This window comes from Budorcas taxicolor, chromosome 16 (assembly GCF_023091745.1).
Source record: "Budorcas taxicolor isolate Tak-1 chromosome 16, Takin1.1, whole genome shotgun sequence".
In the NCBI taxonomy this organism is placed as follows: Eukaryota; Metazoa; Chordata; class Mammalia; order Artiodactyla; family Bovidae; genus Budorcas; species Budorcas taxicolor.
The window spans coordinates 16363149-16378825 of NC_068925.1; the positions used below are offsets into that span (position 1 = coordinate 16363149).

The 15677-nt window shown below is 35.0% G+C and overlaps 1 protein-coding gene across 1 annotated transcript in view; it reads left to right on the forward strand.

Annotated features, from left to right (window-relative positions):
* BRINP3 (BMP/retinoic acid inducible neural specific 3) overlaps positions 1-15677 on the forward strand; it is a 458463-nt gene that overhangs the window by 205678 nt on the left and 237108 nt on the right. Inside the window, exon 2 of the mRNA XM_052654055.1 lies at positions 13170-13360. Coding sequence (XP_052510015.1) covers positions 13170-13360 — 191 coding nt within the window. The remainder of the gene's footprint in view (positions 1-13169; positions 13361-15677) is intronic.

Consider the following 15677-nt stretch of genomic DNA (forward strand, 5'->3'; position numbering starts at 1 on the left):
TTCTCAGGGTATATTCTGAGTAGTAGGATTGTTGGGTCATATGGTAGTTCTGAGCTTCCCTGGTGGCTCAGTGGTGGAGAATCCGCTTGCCAGTTCAGCAGACATGGGTTCAATCCCTGGTTTAGGAAGATCCCCTGGAGAAGGAAATGGCAACCCACTCCAGTATTCTTGCCTGGGAAATCCCAGGGACAGAGGAGCTTGGTGGGCTATAGTCCATGGGGTTGCAAAAAGTTGGACATGACTTAGCAACTGAGTACATGTGCATGGTAGTTCTGTGTTTAGCTTTTTCAGGAACTGCCTTATTATTCTCCACAGTGGCTATATCAATTTACATTCCCACCAACAGTGTAGGAGGGTTGCCTTTTCTCCACACCCTCCCCAGCATTTATTATTTGTAGATTTTTTTTTTTAATGATGGTCATTCTGACCTGTGTGAGGTGATACCTCATTGTAGTTTTGATTTTCATTTCTCTAATAATTAGTGATCTTGAGCATCTTTACATGGATCTTTTGGTCATCTGTATGTTTTCTTTGGAGAGATACCTGTTTAGATCTTCCATCTATTTTTTGATTGGATTTTTTGCTTTTTTGATATTGAGCTCCATAAGCTGTTTGTATGTTTTGGAGATAAATCCTTTGTCTGTTTCTTCATTTGCAAATATTTTCTTCCATTCTGAGGGTTGTCTTTTAATTTTGTTTATAGTTTCCTTTGCTGTGCAAAAGTTTTTTTAAGTTTAATTAGGTCCCGGTTGTTTATTTTTCTCTTTATTTTCATTATTTTAAGAAGTGGGGTATGTCAAAGAGCATTTTTCCTGTTTTCCTTTATAAGGCTCCTAGTGTTTGGCATTTCTCTTAATCCTCTATTGTTGAGATGAAATTTAAGAAATTTTTTTGTTGTTGTTTTCTCCTTTTAAGATGATGAAAATATTTTTCTTTGTTTTCTTTTTTCTCTATAATATCCTCGTTTTTACCCCATGCACACTCATCTATCATTCTGCTTCATTCTGGGAAATTTTCATTAGGTACTCCCTAGATTATATTTCACCTTTTTATTTTCTATTTTATTTGGTCACATAGAGTGACTCTCCATGATAGGCTTTTAGGTTCGTTGGTATTTTAGACCTACTGATTCCCTTCCTTTTAAAGTCAATAATGAAGTAATAATATGTGTTCTAGATGTTTTCAGTGGTTGTTATAGTTCCCCAAAACTTTCACTGGTATGTCCTTCATTTTGGCCTTTCATTTTTTAAAAGAAAGTCTCTTGTTTTGTTTTTAGCAGTTTTTCTCTGAATCCTACGCAGTTGTTCTTCTTCTAGGTGTGTTAGCACTTTAATTGAATGCAGCTTGTTCATTTACTTTGCCTATTAAGTTGCACACCTGGTTGGTTCTTTCTGTTGTGAATGTCTTTCTTTCCAGATATTTTCAGCATTTGGATAGGTTTTCTCAAATATAATTGTCCTGTACTACTCAGCAGTCCAGCATTCTGTTTTGTAAACCAAACTTTGAGGTGGTGTTGGTGGTTTAGTCTCTAAGTCTTGTCCGACTCTTTGCAAGCCCGTGAACTATAGCCCGCCAGGTTCCTCTGTCCATGGGTTTCTCTAGGCAAGTATCCTGGAGTGAGTTGCCATTTCCTTCTCCAAAACTTTGAGGAGGAGACATCATTTATTTTTTTAAGTATCAGTAGATTATATTTATGGACTTATTTTTTCTATACGCATACTTTTCAGTGCAAGCAGTTCTGATAAAGTGATGAGACATAGTATCCCTGTTGTAGAATAAGTCTATTTCTTGTGATGGGGTATCTCCATTCGTGTTCAGTGATGTTAACCTTTTATCATGGTGTCTAAGTTTCCCTGTGGATTTACAGGAATTTATCCTACTCTGGAAACCTTCTAATGCATTAGCTACGTATTGATAGAATTCAGCTTATTGGTTGTTTGATGTAACAGATTTTTTTCCATTATCATCCCAATTTCACCCTTGAATTCCTTCATCACTGCTGGGTGATCAAAGGATCTCTTTTCTTTCTCCCTGTTTCTCACTCTGAGGCTTTTATTCTCTGTGCCCTGAAGTTGGATTTTGGGCTTTGCTATATGACTTATGAAATTAATTGATCATACACCTCTTTAATCATTCAGTTCCTACAACTTTACCATCCTCTTCTGAGAAATGTGAATTAGTCCCAAGGGTTTTTTAAGCTCCTTCTACCAAATAGAAATTTACATTTTTTGTTTCTTGGATCGATGTTTAGTCAGGACAAAATATGATTGATCTATAGTTAGCATTTTGCTTCTATTACAATAATTTATATTAATATTTCTGATCTTCCTCCCCACTTGATTGATACTCTTCTCCCAACTTCTCTCCTTCCCACCTCTCTCTCTCTACATATGTTTCTATCTCTCTTCCTTTCTTTCACCATATAATCCCTTTTCTGATCCCCCCACACATAAATACAAACACACACTAAAACACAACAACATTGTTTATTATTATTAAAATCCATCTTTCAAACAAAGTAGCTATTAATCTGTAAAGAAGTTAAGGTTAATACTTTTGGTGTCAAGCTCCCTGGATTCAAGCTATTAGGTATACATCTCCAGAGAAACAATTCACACCTAAATCCTCTCATTTATCAAAGGAAGATAAGAAAAGCCCATATATCTCACAGTGCAATAGTTTAAACCTCATGGCCTAGTCACCTTAAATGAAAGTCTAATTAAAAGTATCATTTCTAATTCCATCTTGAGGTAAATGTTATTTGACAATAAAAATTTCAAGTATATCGTTAATATGAAAATTTTACTTCTTACTGATCAAACTTTAAACTTATTGCCTATTAATGAGTAAAAGCAACTTATATTTTATTACTAGTCAAAGTGTGTTTTATAGATTTATCTATTCCCTAGCAAGATGGAAATTGATTTTGTACAATCAGTGTCTTTTCCTTGCCTTTAGTCTGACAGCAGATTGAAAATCCTCTTATAACTGATACCAGCATTCCTATTGCACTCATGGACAATGGTAGAATCTTTCTCAAAATTCAGATATGTGTTTTGACTTTTAGTAGGAGTAGATCTTTACCTAGTCCTTAGTGATTCTCAATTTAATGTACATAGTTAACTCCTAACCTCCCACCATCATTTGAACACTCAGAGAGTTCAACTGAGAAATGCATTCTTCCAGTGAGCTTGGTTTTCTATAAACTTTAGACAAGGTATACGCTCATAAGTCAGAAACTTCATCTTTTTTCTTACTTTAGTGTTTATTTCATCTTAGTTCACATGATAACATTCACTCCCTTGTTGATTCTGTATGTATTTATTGAGCAGCTAGGATGGATCATGGATATGAGGCTTAAGAATACATAATTATAGAAACAAGGTGTAATCCACATCTATGTGGAGCTTATTGTATAATGGAAGAGGCAGATGTGAACAGAATAATCACAAAGAAATATATTTAGTACTATGAAGGAAAAGAATACTCTGCTATTAATAAAAATACACAGAACAAGAGGACTTGAATTAGCAGAAGATAGGGTTGGAAAAGCAGATAAGAGAGCAATCTCTCATGTGTTATTGATGTTTTTGAAGGGTGGACATAGTGGGTGATATTATAATTTTTTTTCTTTTTTTTCTAAAAGTTTTCTTTTACATTGGAGCATAGTTGATTAACATTGTTGTGTTAGTTTCAGGTGTACAGCAAAATGATTCAGTTATACACGCACATACAGCTAGTCTTTTCCATGTTCTTTTACCGTTTAGGTCTTTACAGAACACTGAGCAGAGTACCCTGCGCTATACAGTAGGTCATTTTTGGTTATCCGTTTTAAATATAACACATTTATTTTATATGAACCCCAAGCATAGAAGACAGGAGAACTGAGTGTCTGTTAGAAAATGTTTCAGTATGTAATCTCTAGATTATGAAGATAATATCCACAGAAAGGTAATATTACAGTTTATATTTCACAAGCTTTTAGTATGTAAAGCAGCATTCTGACAACTCAAGTCTGATTCAAGCTGAAAGGTTATAATTTAGGGAAACGAGTAATTTATACCTTGTAAAATTAAGATTATATATTTTCTGAAAATTTATTTTGTCATCAAACACCATATCCAGCCTCACATGTGGATGTGAAAGACATAAAATTAATAGCAAATTGAAATAAATTATATGTATCTTAAAACCTGTGACCTGCTATAACACACTTATATTTTCCTTTACTATGTGGGAATAATCATAACATTTAAAAAAAGTTTTCTTTAAGGCATTTTAAACAATATAGGAAAAGTATTATATTAAAGTGAGTTACTACTTAAAAATAATTTTTATTATGGGAGATTTTCATGAAAAGATTAGCAATTTGTATTCACTGTCTCTAAAAATTTAGTTAATAAAAAAATGTCCTTGATGTTGCATTTTTGATGACAACTTGTAGGTTATTTGAAATGAAGAAGTATATGTAGTTTTCACTTATTGCAAGTTCAGATATTTGATTTGTTACTCACCTTGTCATAATTCATGATCTATGAATGTTTGATCCAATGTTTAAGGTAGAGTGTGTACCATCATGAAGAAATCTCAATGAAATTCTTAAATGTTTAAATAAATTATCAAATAAAAATTGATTTTTTTGTTAGCAGGTAACTATTATTTTCACATGTATTCTTTCTAAGGAGCATTTATTAATCTGTATTGGACCAAGTAAAATAATTTGCAGATTCTTTGAGTGTAGGCAGAGGATGAGATGGTGGGATGGCATCACCGACTCAGTGAACATGAGTTTGGGTAGGCTCCAGGAGTCCTTGATGGACAGGGAGGACTGGCCTGCTGCGGTCCATGGGGTCGCAAAGAGTCAGACACGACTGAGCGATTAAACTGAACTGAACTGAGTGTAGTCTTATTTTAAAACTCTTTTTATTTATTTTAGTTATTGCATACATATTCAGTTGCTTCAGTCATGTCTGCCAGACCTCTCTGTTCATGGAATTTCCCAGGAAAGAATACTAGAGTGGGTTGCCATTTCCTCCTCTGGGGTATCTTCCCAACCCAAGGTGTGAAGCCACTTCTCCTGTGGCTCTTGCATTGGCAGGAGGATTCTTTACCACTGAGCCACCTGGCAAGCCCTACTTTTTTCTCATTAACTTTACTAAAGCACATTACCTTGATTCATAGTTATGTTTTTGTTCTTTAGTTGCTAAGTCATGTCCTACTCTGTTATGACCCCATGAACTGTAGCCCAGCAGGCTCCCCTGTCCATGGGATTTCCCAAGCAAGAATACTGCAGTAAGTTTCCATTTCCTTCTCCAGGCAATCTTCCCGACCGAGGGATCAAACCCAACCCTCCTTCATTGCCAGGCGTATTCTTTACCACTGAGCCACCAGGAGCTGGCTGGGACTAAAATCTGGGACTTCACAAGGGTGCTCACAACAAAATTTACTAAGAAATAAACTCTGCTCCTTGCACCATCTAAGCTAATGTTCCAAATTTTTCTTCTGTAAAACTCTACAGAGGTAGTATTATCAAACATAGACTTATACATTAAATGCCTTTACATCACTGAGGCTAAGAACTTGCCAAAATGTACATACCTTTGAATTTTGTGAACTAAATTGGTGAAAATTCAATTTGAAACTTTAGCTGACTCTTAAATCTATTCTCCTTTGAAAGACTAGTATTAGTTCCTAAAATATTTAAATTTATGTAAGAAATGTAAATTTTGACTCATTATTCAAAATAAATAATTAATTTTGTAATTATAAATTTCAAAGAAAGATATTTGTATTTGTTTGTTGCTTATTTTCACAGAGAATCAAGTAGACATTTTATTTTAGCTCAGTTGTGTTTGTCTCTTATCTACACTGATCAATAATTATGAAATCTGTGTAATTACATGAATGTGGTTGAGGGATAATTGTGATGAGATGTAACAGATGTTAAACTATATTTCCAAAATTTAGAAAGAAAGCTTTTGCTTGTTAAATCATTCCCTCTCTCAACTTAGTCATTCATTGGCACCATGTATGTTTATTTTTTACATCAAAACTTTTGCTAACATCTCTTCAAAAGAGTGGTTTAATTTAAAAATGAATAATAAATCCTATATATATATACACATATACGTGTATGTGTATATAAACACACATATATACACACATATGTGGGCTTTCTCAGTAGCTCGGGTAGTAAAGAGTGAGTGAAGTCGCTCAATCGTGTCCGACTCTTTGCCACCCCATGAACTGTAGACTACCAGGCTCCTCCATCCATGGGGTTTTCCAGGTAAGAATACTGGAGTGGGTTGCCATTTCCCTCTCCCAGGTAGTAAAGAATCCACCTGCAAATCAGGAGACCCCAGTTCAGTTCCTGGATTTGGAATATGCCCTGGAGTAGGGCTAGACTACTCACTTCAGTATTCTTGGGCTTCCCTGGTAGGTCAGATGGTAAAGAATCTGCCTGCCATGTGGGAGACCTGGGTTGGGAAGATACCCTGGAGGAGAGCATTGCAACGCACTCCAGTATTCTTGCCTGGAGCATCCCCATGGACAGAGAAGCCCGGTGGGTTACACAGTCCATAGGATCACAGAGTTGGACATGACTAAGCACACACCCGTGTATATATATCTACATAAGTATATAAGCATGTAGTGCCATTATATTCCTTTGAAGTGAATTACTTTTGGGGATACCTTTGGTATTTCCCTTAAATTTTGATTCAAATATCTATTAAACTACTGAAAATAATTTAAAATTTTGGCTTCCCTGGTGGCTCAGATTACGCAGGAGACCTGGGTTCTATCCCTGGGTTGGGAATATACCCTGGAGAAGGAAATGGCACCCCACTCCAGTACTCTTGCCTGGAAAATCTCATGGACGGAGGAGCCTGGTAGGCTACAGTCCTTGGGGTCGCAAGGAGTCAGACATGACTGAGCAACTTCACTTTCTTTGCACTTTCAAGATAAAATTAAATCATTTTCAGTATTTCATAGCCCTAAAAATGTAACATATTTTAAGAATTAGAAAAATACATTAGTAGCCACAAACCAGACCATTCTTTAAAATTTCTCACTAACCCCATCCAGATCTCATATACTCAATAATATAGTCAAGAGGCTACAGCTATTAATACAATGAATTCTTATTGTTTTACTGGGATGGGTAATGCTTTATTGCAGTCATGATATTTGGTCTTCATTCTACTCTGAGGGCTTCCTAGGTGTTGCTGGTGGTAAAGAATCTGCCTGCCAATGCGGGAGATTTTAATGACACGGTTCAAGTCTTGGGTCAGGAAGATCCCCTGGAGGAGGGCATGGCAACCCACTCCAGTACTCTTGTCTGGAGAATCCCATCTATAGAGGAGCCTGGCGGGCTACAGTCTATGGGGTCACAAAGAATCAGACACGACTGAAGCAACTTAACACAGCACAAACATTCTGCTCTACATTTGGCAGCTTATTCAAAATGCAATAGTCATTAATGATGCTTCTCAAAAATCTTGCATGTAAACATTTCACATAAGTCATAATGTGATTCTTATGCCTTTCTTCCAGTATTTTTAATAGATTAATTCTTCTAAATTCCTAGCTTCATATTAAAATACCTCCCAAGCTTTAAAAATCCTGCTACTGTTAAAAAAAAGAGAAAGTATCAGTGTATTAAGGGACAGGAGGGCGAAAGAGAATGGATTCTCTATCCTGCCAACTGCTCAGCATTCAGATGCTTTTAGAAAACTGGCCTCAGAACTACTGTTATTCAGGCCATTAGCAACATTTGCCTTGTTCTGGGCAAATGGAAAACAGCATCATTTGTGAGATGTAGAAACTCCTCTGAAAGAACTTTAAAAAAGCCAGTTTTATATATAACGATTATACATAATAGAATTATGGGAGACCAGTATTGATTATTAGTGGCCTTTCTTAAGATCAGTATGATTTTACAGATGCAATTAGAAGGTTATTGCTGCTAAAGATTGGCAAGTTAATTTATAATTCTTAGGCTAGAATTGTCCACACATTAGTTCTTGGGCAATATATTTTGTTTAACATACTGTTGTGTCTCCAAGTTTTAATGAATATCGACAGAATTAAAATTTCAAGCCAACAAATGTAGTATCATGAAAAGTAATGTAATAATGGATTTTAGGACTTCACAAAACAACTTTATTTAGTGTAAATTAGCAGTTAAAGATAAACCTTTTCAGCAAATATATAAATTCATTTCATCGATATTTTTATTTTGCCCTTCCTTTGGTAGTGAGTACAAAATATCTAATATCAACCATGGTAGATTCTGTATTTTTCAGGAACCAAGTATACATGTGTAATTTTAAAGAAAGCATGGTAGTTAACTGTAAGTCAAGTGTAAGTGCAAGTCAGTTGTACTGAGTACATTTATGTATTCACACAGAATGTAAATACAAATAAGAAAGGTCAATGGCAATGTGGAAATGATGTAACCATTATTTAAATGGAATTTGTTGATGTCATTCAGGTTTTCTAATCTTTTTTATGAGATGGGTAGGGATAAAATTATAATAAATATGGTTGTAGAAAAGTAAACATGGACACACATAATAAATGATGCTTGCAAGTCCGAATTTTTAGCAGCAAACATGCAGCTCTAATCAACTAATGGAGGCCCCTTAGAGCCAAAGAAAATAATTTCAAAGTAATGTTCTGGCTGAACTGGTTATAATCCATTTGAGTGTTCTACAAAATAGTGGTGCTTATAAACGGGCTGAGTTAAACTAAACAATGATGATTGTGGTGATGTCACTTAAAGATTTCCAAAAGTTATAGTGAGATGACATTTATGTTCTATGAAGGCTTCAGGTAGAATACAGCATTTAGTTAGATGTAACAATGTTCTTATTTAATATAAACATAATGCATCTGGATAGAATCCTGAGATGCCTTTAGGTAAAATGCTCTTATTATGATAATCTTATCAGGCAGCGTGTTTTCAATTCAGCACTCTATTGCTTTGTTTTTCCAAAGTTTAATGAATGCATGGTCTAGTTCCAACTGAAGTGAATTTATTCTTCAGGAAAGAAAAAAAAAAAAACTGTACCCATTAATTTCTTATTCATGTACAACCATTAGTTCCTTGTTGTCTTCTCAAGTTACCTCAATTTTAAAATACTTGATTTTAGCCATGATATTGCTAGAAAGCAAGCAAACAAATGACCAGCTCTGTAATCTTGGCGGATTACATGACAAGCTCTCTTTTTACTTCATTCTCGTGTTCATCCTAAGAAGGTGCAGGACCAGTGGTTGAAGGATAGGGGCTTGAATCATCTTTCTTGATCAGGGTTCCAAGCTGATTGTCCAGGCTAACCTACATGCTCACGCTTTTTTGATCACAGTAAGATGCATGGCCATACTGACTTTAAAGAACACCGATAAATGCAATCATACTTGGGCTCAGGTGAAAGAGACACATTATTTGAATTCATATCTGTGTCTACAGCTCACAGTATGGTACTTAACTGTCCAGAGATTATTTCCTTCACGTGAAGTGCTCTTATCACCACTTCTGAGGGTGATTTCAGTATGTTCTAAGTAGGTTTTCACCAAAAATTTATAGAGATTATAGCAGTGATCATATATCATTACAACACAAGCAAGATGTGAATAGCAATAAGAGTTCTCAGATCTCACACCAATATTTGTGTTTTCTGTGCAAATAATAGAAAGTATAATATTTCATTCTTTATATGAAAAATATTTTAAAAAACTAGGAGAAGAATTTAAATAAAGCTTTGAAAATTAAAACAATTTACTGCAGTTACTAACAATCCTGTTTTTTAAATTCATTTATTTATCCATTTAGTTAGTTGGTTGACTGGTTAATTAGTTTAGTTTTAGTATTTGGTGACACTCCCAAAGGATTTGTCCTTTACTCTTGGTGTTGTATGACAGAGAGAATAAATTAACCTGATGGTATGGCAAAGTGTTTTGTCCCACTGAAATGTCAGAAGGTGAATTGAGACCATAAACATAATTGGTGTTAACAGACTCAGACTGACGTAATAAAAAGCATCCGATAAGATGAAGAAAGCTGCCTGGAAGATTGTCCATAGTCTTCAACTCTTAATAGCCATGTGAGATGTGCATATCTAAGGAAAGACAAAACATATTTTAAATGAGTTAGATTAGTAACATTTATATCAAGGAATTGGGCCGAAGGGTTATGTTCATTAAGTTCTTGTCCCACTTGTGTTCTTGCACATTGTGAAGGTTTTGCAATTTATTCATTCATATTATACTTCACTTAGTATAATTTTGGAACTCTTGAAGTCAGAGGTTTTCTTCTTTTCATCTATATTACTAGCAAGATTGTTGGTAGCTACGACAATAAGTAGCAAACCATTAGTAAATTTTCTTGTTAAATTAATGTCATAAGCTGAGTTCAGAAGTTGATTTAAATTTAAGAAGAACAAGCTAAAGAAAGTTGCAGATATTTCAAGTCAGAATAGATCATGGGTTGGTACTGATCATGGGTTGCTGGTATATATTGACTAATTGTCAAAAAAATAAGGGAGGCTGGGATTGCACTCTTCCACTATGTATTTACCTACAGTCATCTAGCAAGAAATAGCAATTTAGAAAGAGTTTGTACAGGTTGTAAAAAAAATCACCAGCAAAAATTTGTCTTGGTTATTTAAAGTCCAATTACTTCACTTAGCAATTTGTATCTTATCTTATGAGTATTTGTCAATGCATATAAGTTTATAAATCTGTTCATTTAAACCATTGAGAAAGATATATCGTAACTTTAGTTTCATGCTATGTTACTCTCTCTTGATAAAATTATACAATCTTTTCAGCAAATAAAAAAGTAACTGTTGGGGAGTAAAGTTTTGAAATTAATGAGCAACTATTATTTAGATCATGGTTTAATAAATAACTTTTAGAAGCACTGTTTTATTTTATACCTTATGTCACAAAACATTAAAACCTTAATATTTTGAATATATATTTCCATTTGTATATTCTACATGTATATAAAACACACACATGCACAAATACATTCAGGTAAATCTCTTAATAACAACAACATTCTTACTCTCTTCTGAGGAAACATCAAAAGGAGTTTTAAAATTTACTCAAAGTAAATTTGACTTAAAGCAATGCACCAAATGATCTAATCAGTAGTTTTCTTCAAAATATGATCCCAGGAATAGCAGTATTAGCATCGCTAGTTGAAAATTCAAACTCTTGACCCCATCCGAGGCCTAATGAATCAGAAACTCTGGAATGGAGTCTCCAGGTGATTCTAATAGGTCCTGATATTTGAGAACCGTTGGCATGATCATACTATTTAAAGTTGTTGGGATCTGCTGATTTACAGAGGTGGTAGCAGGTGTGTCTCAATGAAGGCAACATTTTCAGGCTGGTCTTACCTAGATTCCTCAGTGAATCTTGTAATTAGTTTCCGAAAGACTGGATGGATTGTTTGGCTGCCAAATGTGTGTCAGAGGAACAAATGATTCATGGTTAGAGACTCCATCAGGGACGTGGTTCTTGGTCCTCCTGCTGCTGCTGCTAAGTCACTTCAGCTGTGTCTGACTCTATGCGATCCCATAGACGGCAGCCCACTGGCTCCTCTGTCCCTGGGATTCTCCAGGCAAGAACACTGGAGTGGGTTGACATTTCCTTCTCCAATGCATTTCATTTCCATTGAAAGTGAAAAGTGAAAGTGAAGTCGCTCAGTCGTGTCCGACCTTCAGTGACCCCATAAACCGCAGCTTTCCAGGCTCCTCTGTCCATGGGATTTTCCAGGCAAGAGTACTGGAGCGGGGTGCCCTTGGTCCTGGAGGTATTTATTTACCATTCTTCATTATTCTGTGTAAATCTTTTCTGTGCCTTCCCACAACTAGTCTCTTGTATTTTTCCTTTAATGACTGCCTAAGTGTCAAATAGCACCTCTCTGGAGTTGCCCTCCCTGGTCACTTATGATAAAATAGGGCCATCTTGCCTATGGGCCATCACAATAGGCTGCCTGTGGTAGCTTTCAGCACTTGTCACAATCTGAATGTGTTTAAAATTTAACATCTTTGTTCTTAAAACTGTCCCTAGAATGTGAACTCCATTTAGAGTCTAGTTCACAGATGTATTGGAAAAGGAAATGGCAACCTACTCCAGTATTCTTGCCTGGAGAATCCCATGGATGGAGAAGCCTGGTAGGACACAACTGAGCAACTTCACTTTCACAGATGTATCTTTATCATGCACTTTTTTGTAGGGCATTACAGGTATTTTTTGTAGGCAAAAATGTAAATAAATATGGCACCTATTTATACAATATTTAATCAGCATTTTATTTGCTAAGTAGTAACTAGGTCAAATTACACAAATAGGTGATTTTGAGGGAAATCTTCTCTGCAGAAGCTACTTGAGATTTATCAGATCATTCCTGAAGGGGGAAAAAAAAATCTGTATAGTTGATATCAGGCAACCTAGTTCAGCATAGTCATTTTCTAAAATATTATTAGGTTGGTTTTAACTCAATAAAAATATAAACATTTTTTATATAAATCTTTTATATTCATATTTGCTATTTCTCCGATTTGACCAAATCCAGCTTAAAAGTAGTTTTGCTTCTTGAGTAATTGCTGATTAAGTTGAATTGGGATTTCAGAATATACTGTACACAACAGTTATTACAAGAACTATTTCTTTGTTGATCATATTTTTAAAAATTCTTCTAAGCTCCTTAATATTCTTGAAGTCTTACAAGTTTCCAATCTAAACTGAATAGAAAAAGAATCATTAATGATAAAAATAAATTTAATCTTTTTTCAACTTCCATTGGAAAATAATAAAATATTGCTTTTGTTTCCTTTTAAAAAATAATTCTACATTAATATTCTATGCATAATGAAATCATTTTTTATAAGTACATAATTCCTTAGGAAAAAAAAATCAGTGGAAGCTGTTTACTTTAAGTGGTTTATTTTTCCTCTACATGACTTGGTTTCAGAATAGTCACTCAGCTACATAAATTATAAATATTGCTTTTCCTACTCATAGCACATGCAGTATTGTTACAAACAACAATCATTGTAATGTAGTGATTCCAGCAAAACTACCAAGTGAACTTTTCAAATGAAAACATTCAGATAGATTATGTATTTATGAATAAAAATAAATTTGCTTTTCAGGGAGTTTGGCCGCTGGAAAGTAAATAACCTTGCAGTTGAGAGAAGAAATTTCCTTGGCTCCCCTCTGCCTCTTGCCCCTGAATTCTTCCGCAACATAAGACTTTTGGGACGTCGACCTACCCTTCAGCAAATCACAGAAAATCTTATCAAGAAATATGGGACGCATTTCTTGCTCTCTGCTACTCTGGGAGGTACGACTCTTTGAAATATTTGTGCCTGTGTGTGCTTGTGCATAAAACTGTATAAGTCAAGGAACAGTATTGGTTCATCCAAATTGCTGCAGTTTGAATAATCTTAGATTTCATTCATTAACTTAATCAGCACGTTTATTGAATTACTGCTAAATATCTTGTATGGTGTTCACAAGGGTGGGGTAGAGGATTGTCACTTAGTTTCTGAAAGTAATTAACAATCTAATAACATAGACTAAATATAGGCATAGTTATGACACTCTATAATGCAAGATGATATGCCAAAGTTTGTTTAAATTTGAATAATAAGCATTCTAGTCACAGATGGGACTCTGTTTTCAGAGAGCAGGAAAGGTCCTGAAGTAAAAATTAAAATTCCAAAATTACATTTTTAGAGCTATTTTAACATTTCTGATTGTGGTTGATATATGATATGAAGAGAGTATCATATGATATATGATATTAAAAGAGTATTTCATTGAAATAAATATCAGTGAAGATGCATAATATGAAAATAGAGATTAATAATATTACTTCTTCCTCCATGTGATTAAATATCATTACATGTGTTTTATCATGGTGATATATAATTCAGTATTTTGAATACATGTAAATGATTTGGGGGAGATAATGTATAATAGGAAGAAAATATTTTTCTAAAATTTAAATGTATACCAGAATTCCATATATCTAATAATGTTTTATAGAACTTTAATGTCCAAATATTCCATTTAAAATGGATATTACTCTTTCCTGTAAAGAGGACCATTGGACAAAATTGGGTAGGAATCACCATGGAAACAGTGATTCCCTGCCCCCTTGTCAATTTCTTAGGAAGTGTATGGAAGACAGACAGACTGATTCACACTAACGGTGAAGTGATGTGAAAGACCACCTGCCCTTTATTTTTCCTGTCTTAGCTGGATGGCATCACTGACTCGATGGACATGAGTTTAAGTGAACTCCGTGAGTTGGTGATGGACAGGGAGGCCTGGCATGCTCTGATTCATGGGGTCACAGAGTCGGACACGACTGAGCAAATGAACTGAACTGAGAGCATGTATATTTTTTCCCTTTTCCTGCCAGTCCAGACTGTCACCAAGTCACATCAGTTTATTTTTCCAAAAAATATCCTGTATCAAATTCATTTCTGACTCCCACCCCAGTGTCCCTAGACAAGTGACCATCATGTTTCTTCTAGATTACTCCTAAGGTTCATCCTTTGCACACATCTTTGTAAAACTTGAGTTTTTTAACTCAACCTACAATTAGCCACTTGATATGAAATCCACATGCCTTTCTGTGGTTTCTTAAGGCACCACATGAGTGATCTGCCACTGGCTTTCATCTGAAACCTCATCTGACCATTCTCCTGATTGTGCTTGATTTTTCAGCCACAAGGAAACTTCACATTTTTCTGCTCAAATGTTACTCTCAGCAGGGAGTAACATTGCTGATCAGCAATAGTGCCTATAGACCACCAAGAGTCTCTACTATTTCATTGTCTCATTTTACATTCTTCATAGTATTATTATTAGAAAAAATTATTTATGTGTTTCCTGGTTTATCATCTGTCATTCCTGCATATTTTCTTAAAGACAGGAATCTTTCCTGTATTTGTTACCAATTTACCACCCACAGTTATTGTGGATGGAAAATACCAATGTCTAAACAAAGCATGTTGCAGCCATCAAGTCATCAGTCACTACAGCCACCCAAGCTGTGCACCCTGATGGGATTCCTGACAGAGAAGGAGGATACTGGCCCTAGATAGTTAAAGTGCATATCAGAGGAACGATTTCAATTAGCACAGACTCTTGCATCTTCCCATACATAGAAAAGTGCTAAGTTCATTAACCTAAATTTCTTTTTTAAACTTTTTGAACTTCTTTTTAAAACTGAATTTCAGTTTTTTCAACTTTTCTTTAATTAATAGTAATTTTTTGATATTCCATTATCTGATTTTTGTTGCAAAACTCCTATGTATCCTGACTCTTCCCTTCTCTTTTCAGAGCAGTCCCTCAGAGTGACCTCAGAGACTATCTTCTGGGCTTAGGTCCTTAATTTTGTCCACCAAATAAAACTTAATTTTCAGCTGCTGCATTGTGCAGTTTTTTCAATCAACATTATAGTAGTGCTGGGCACACAATAAGTTCTCTTTAAATATTTGTTAAATTTTTAAATGAATAAGTGAAACTACACTTTGCAAGGAAGCTGAGACTGCCCAGTCCACTAGATAAATGTCAAAATGATGAAATATACGATAGAGGATAATTGAGGTCTAATTCAGGAAGAAGACTGAATGAAAGAAGCAAAT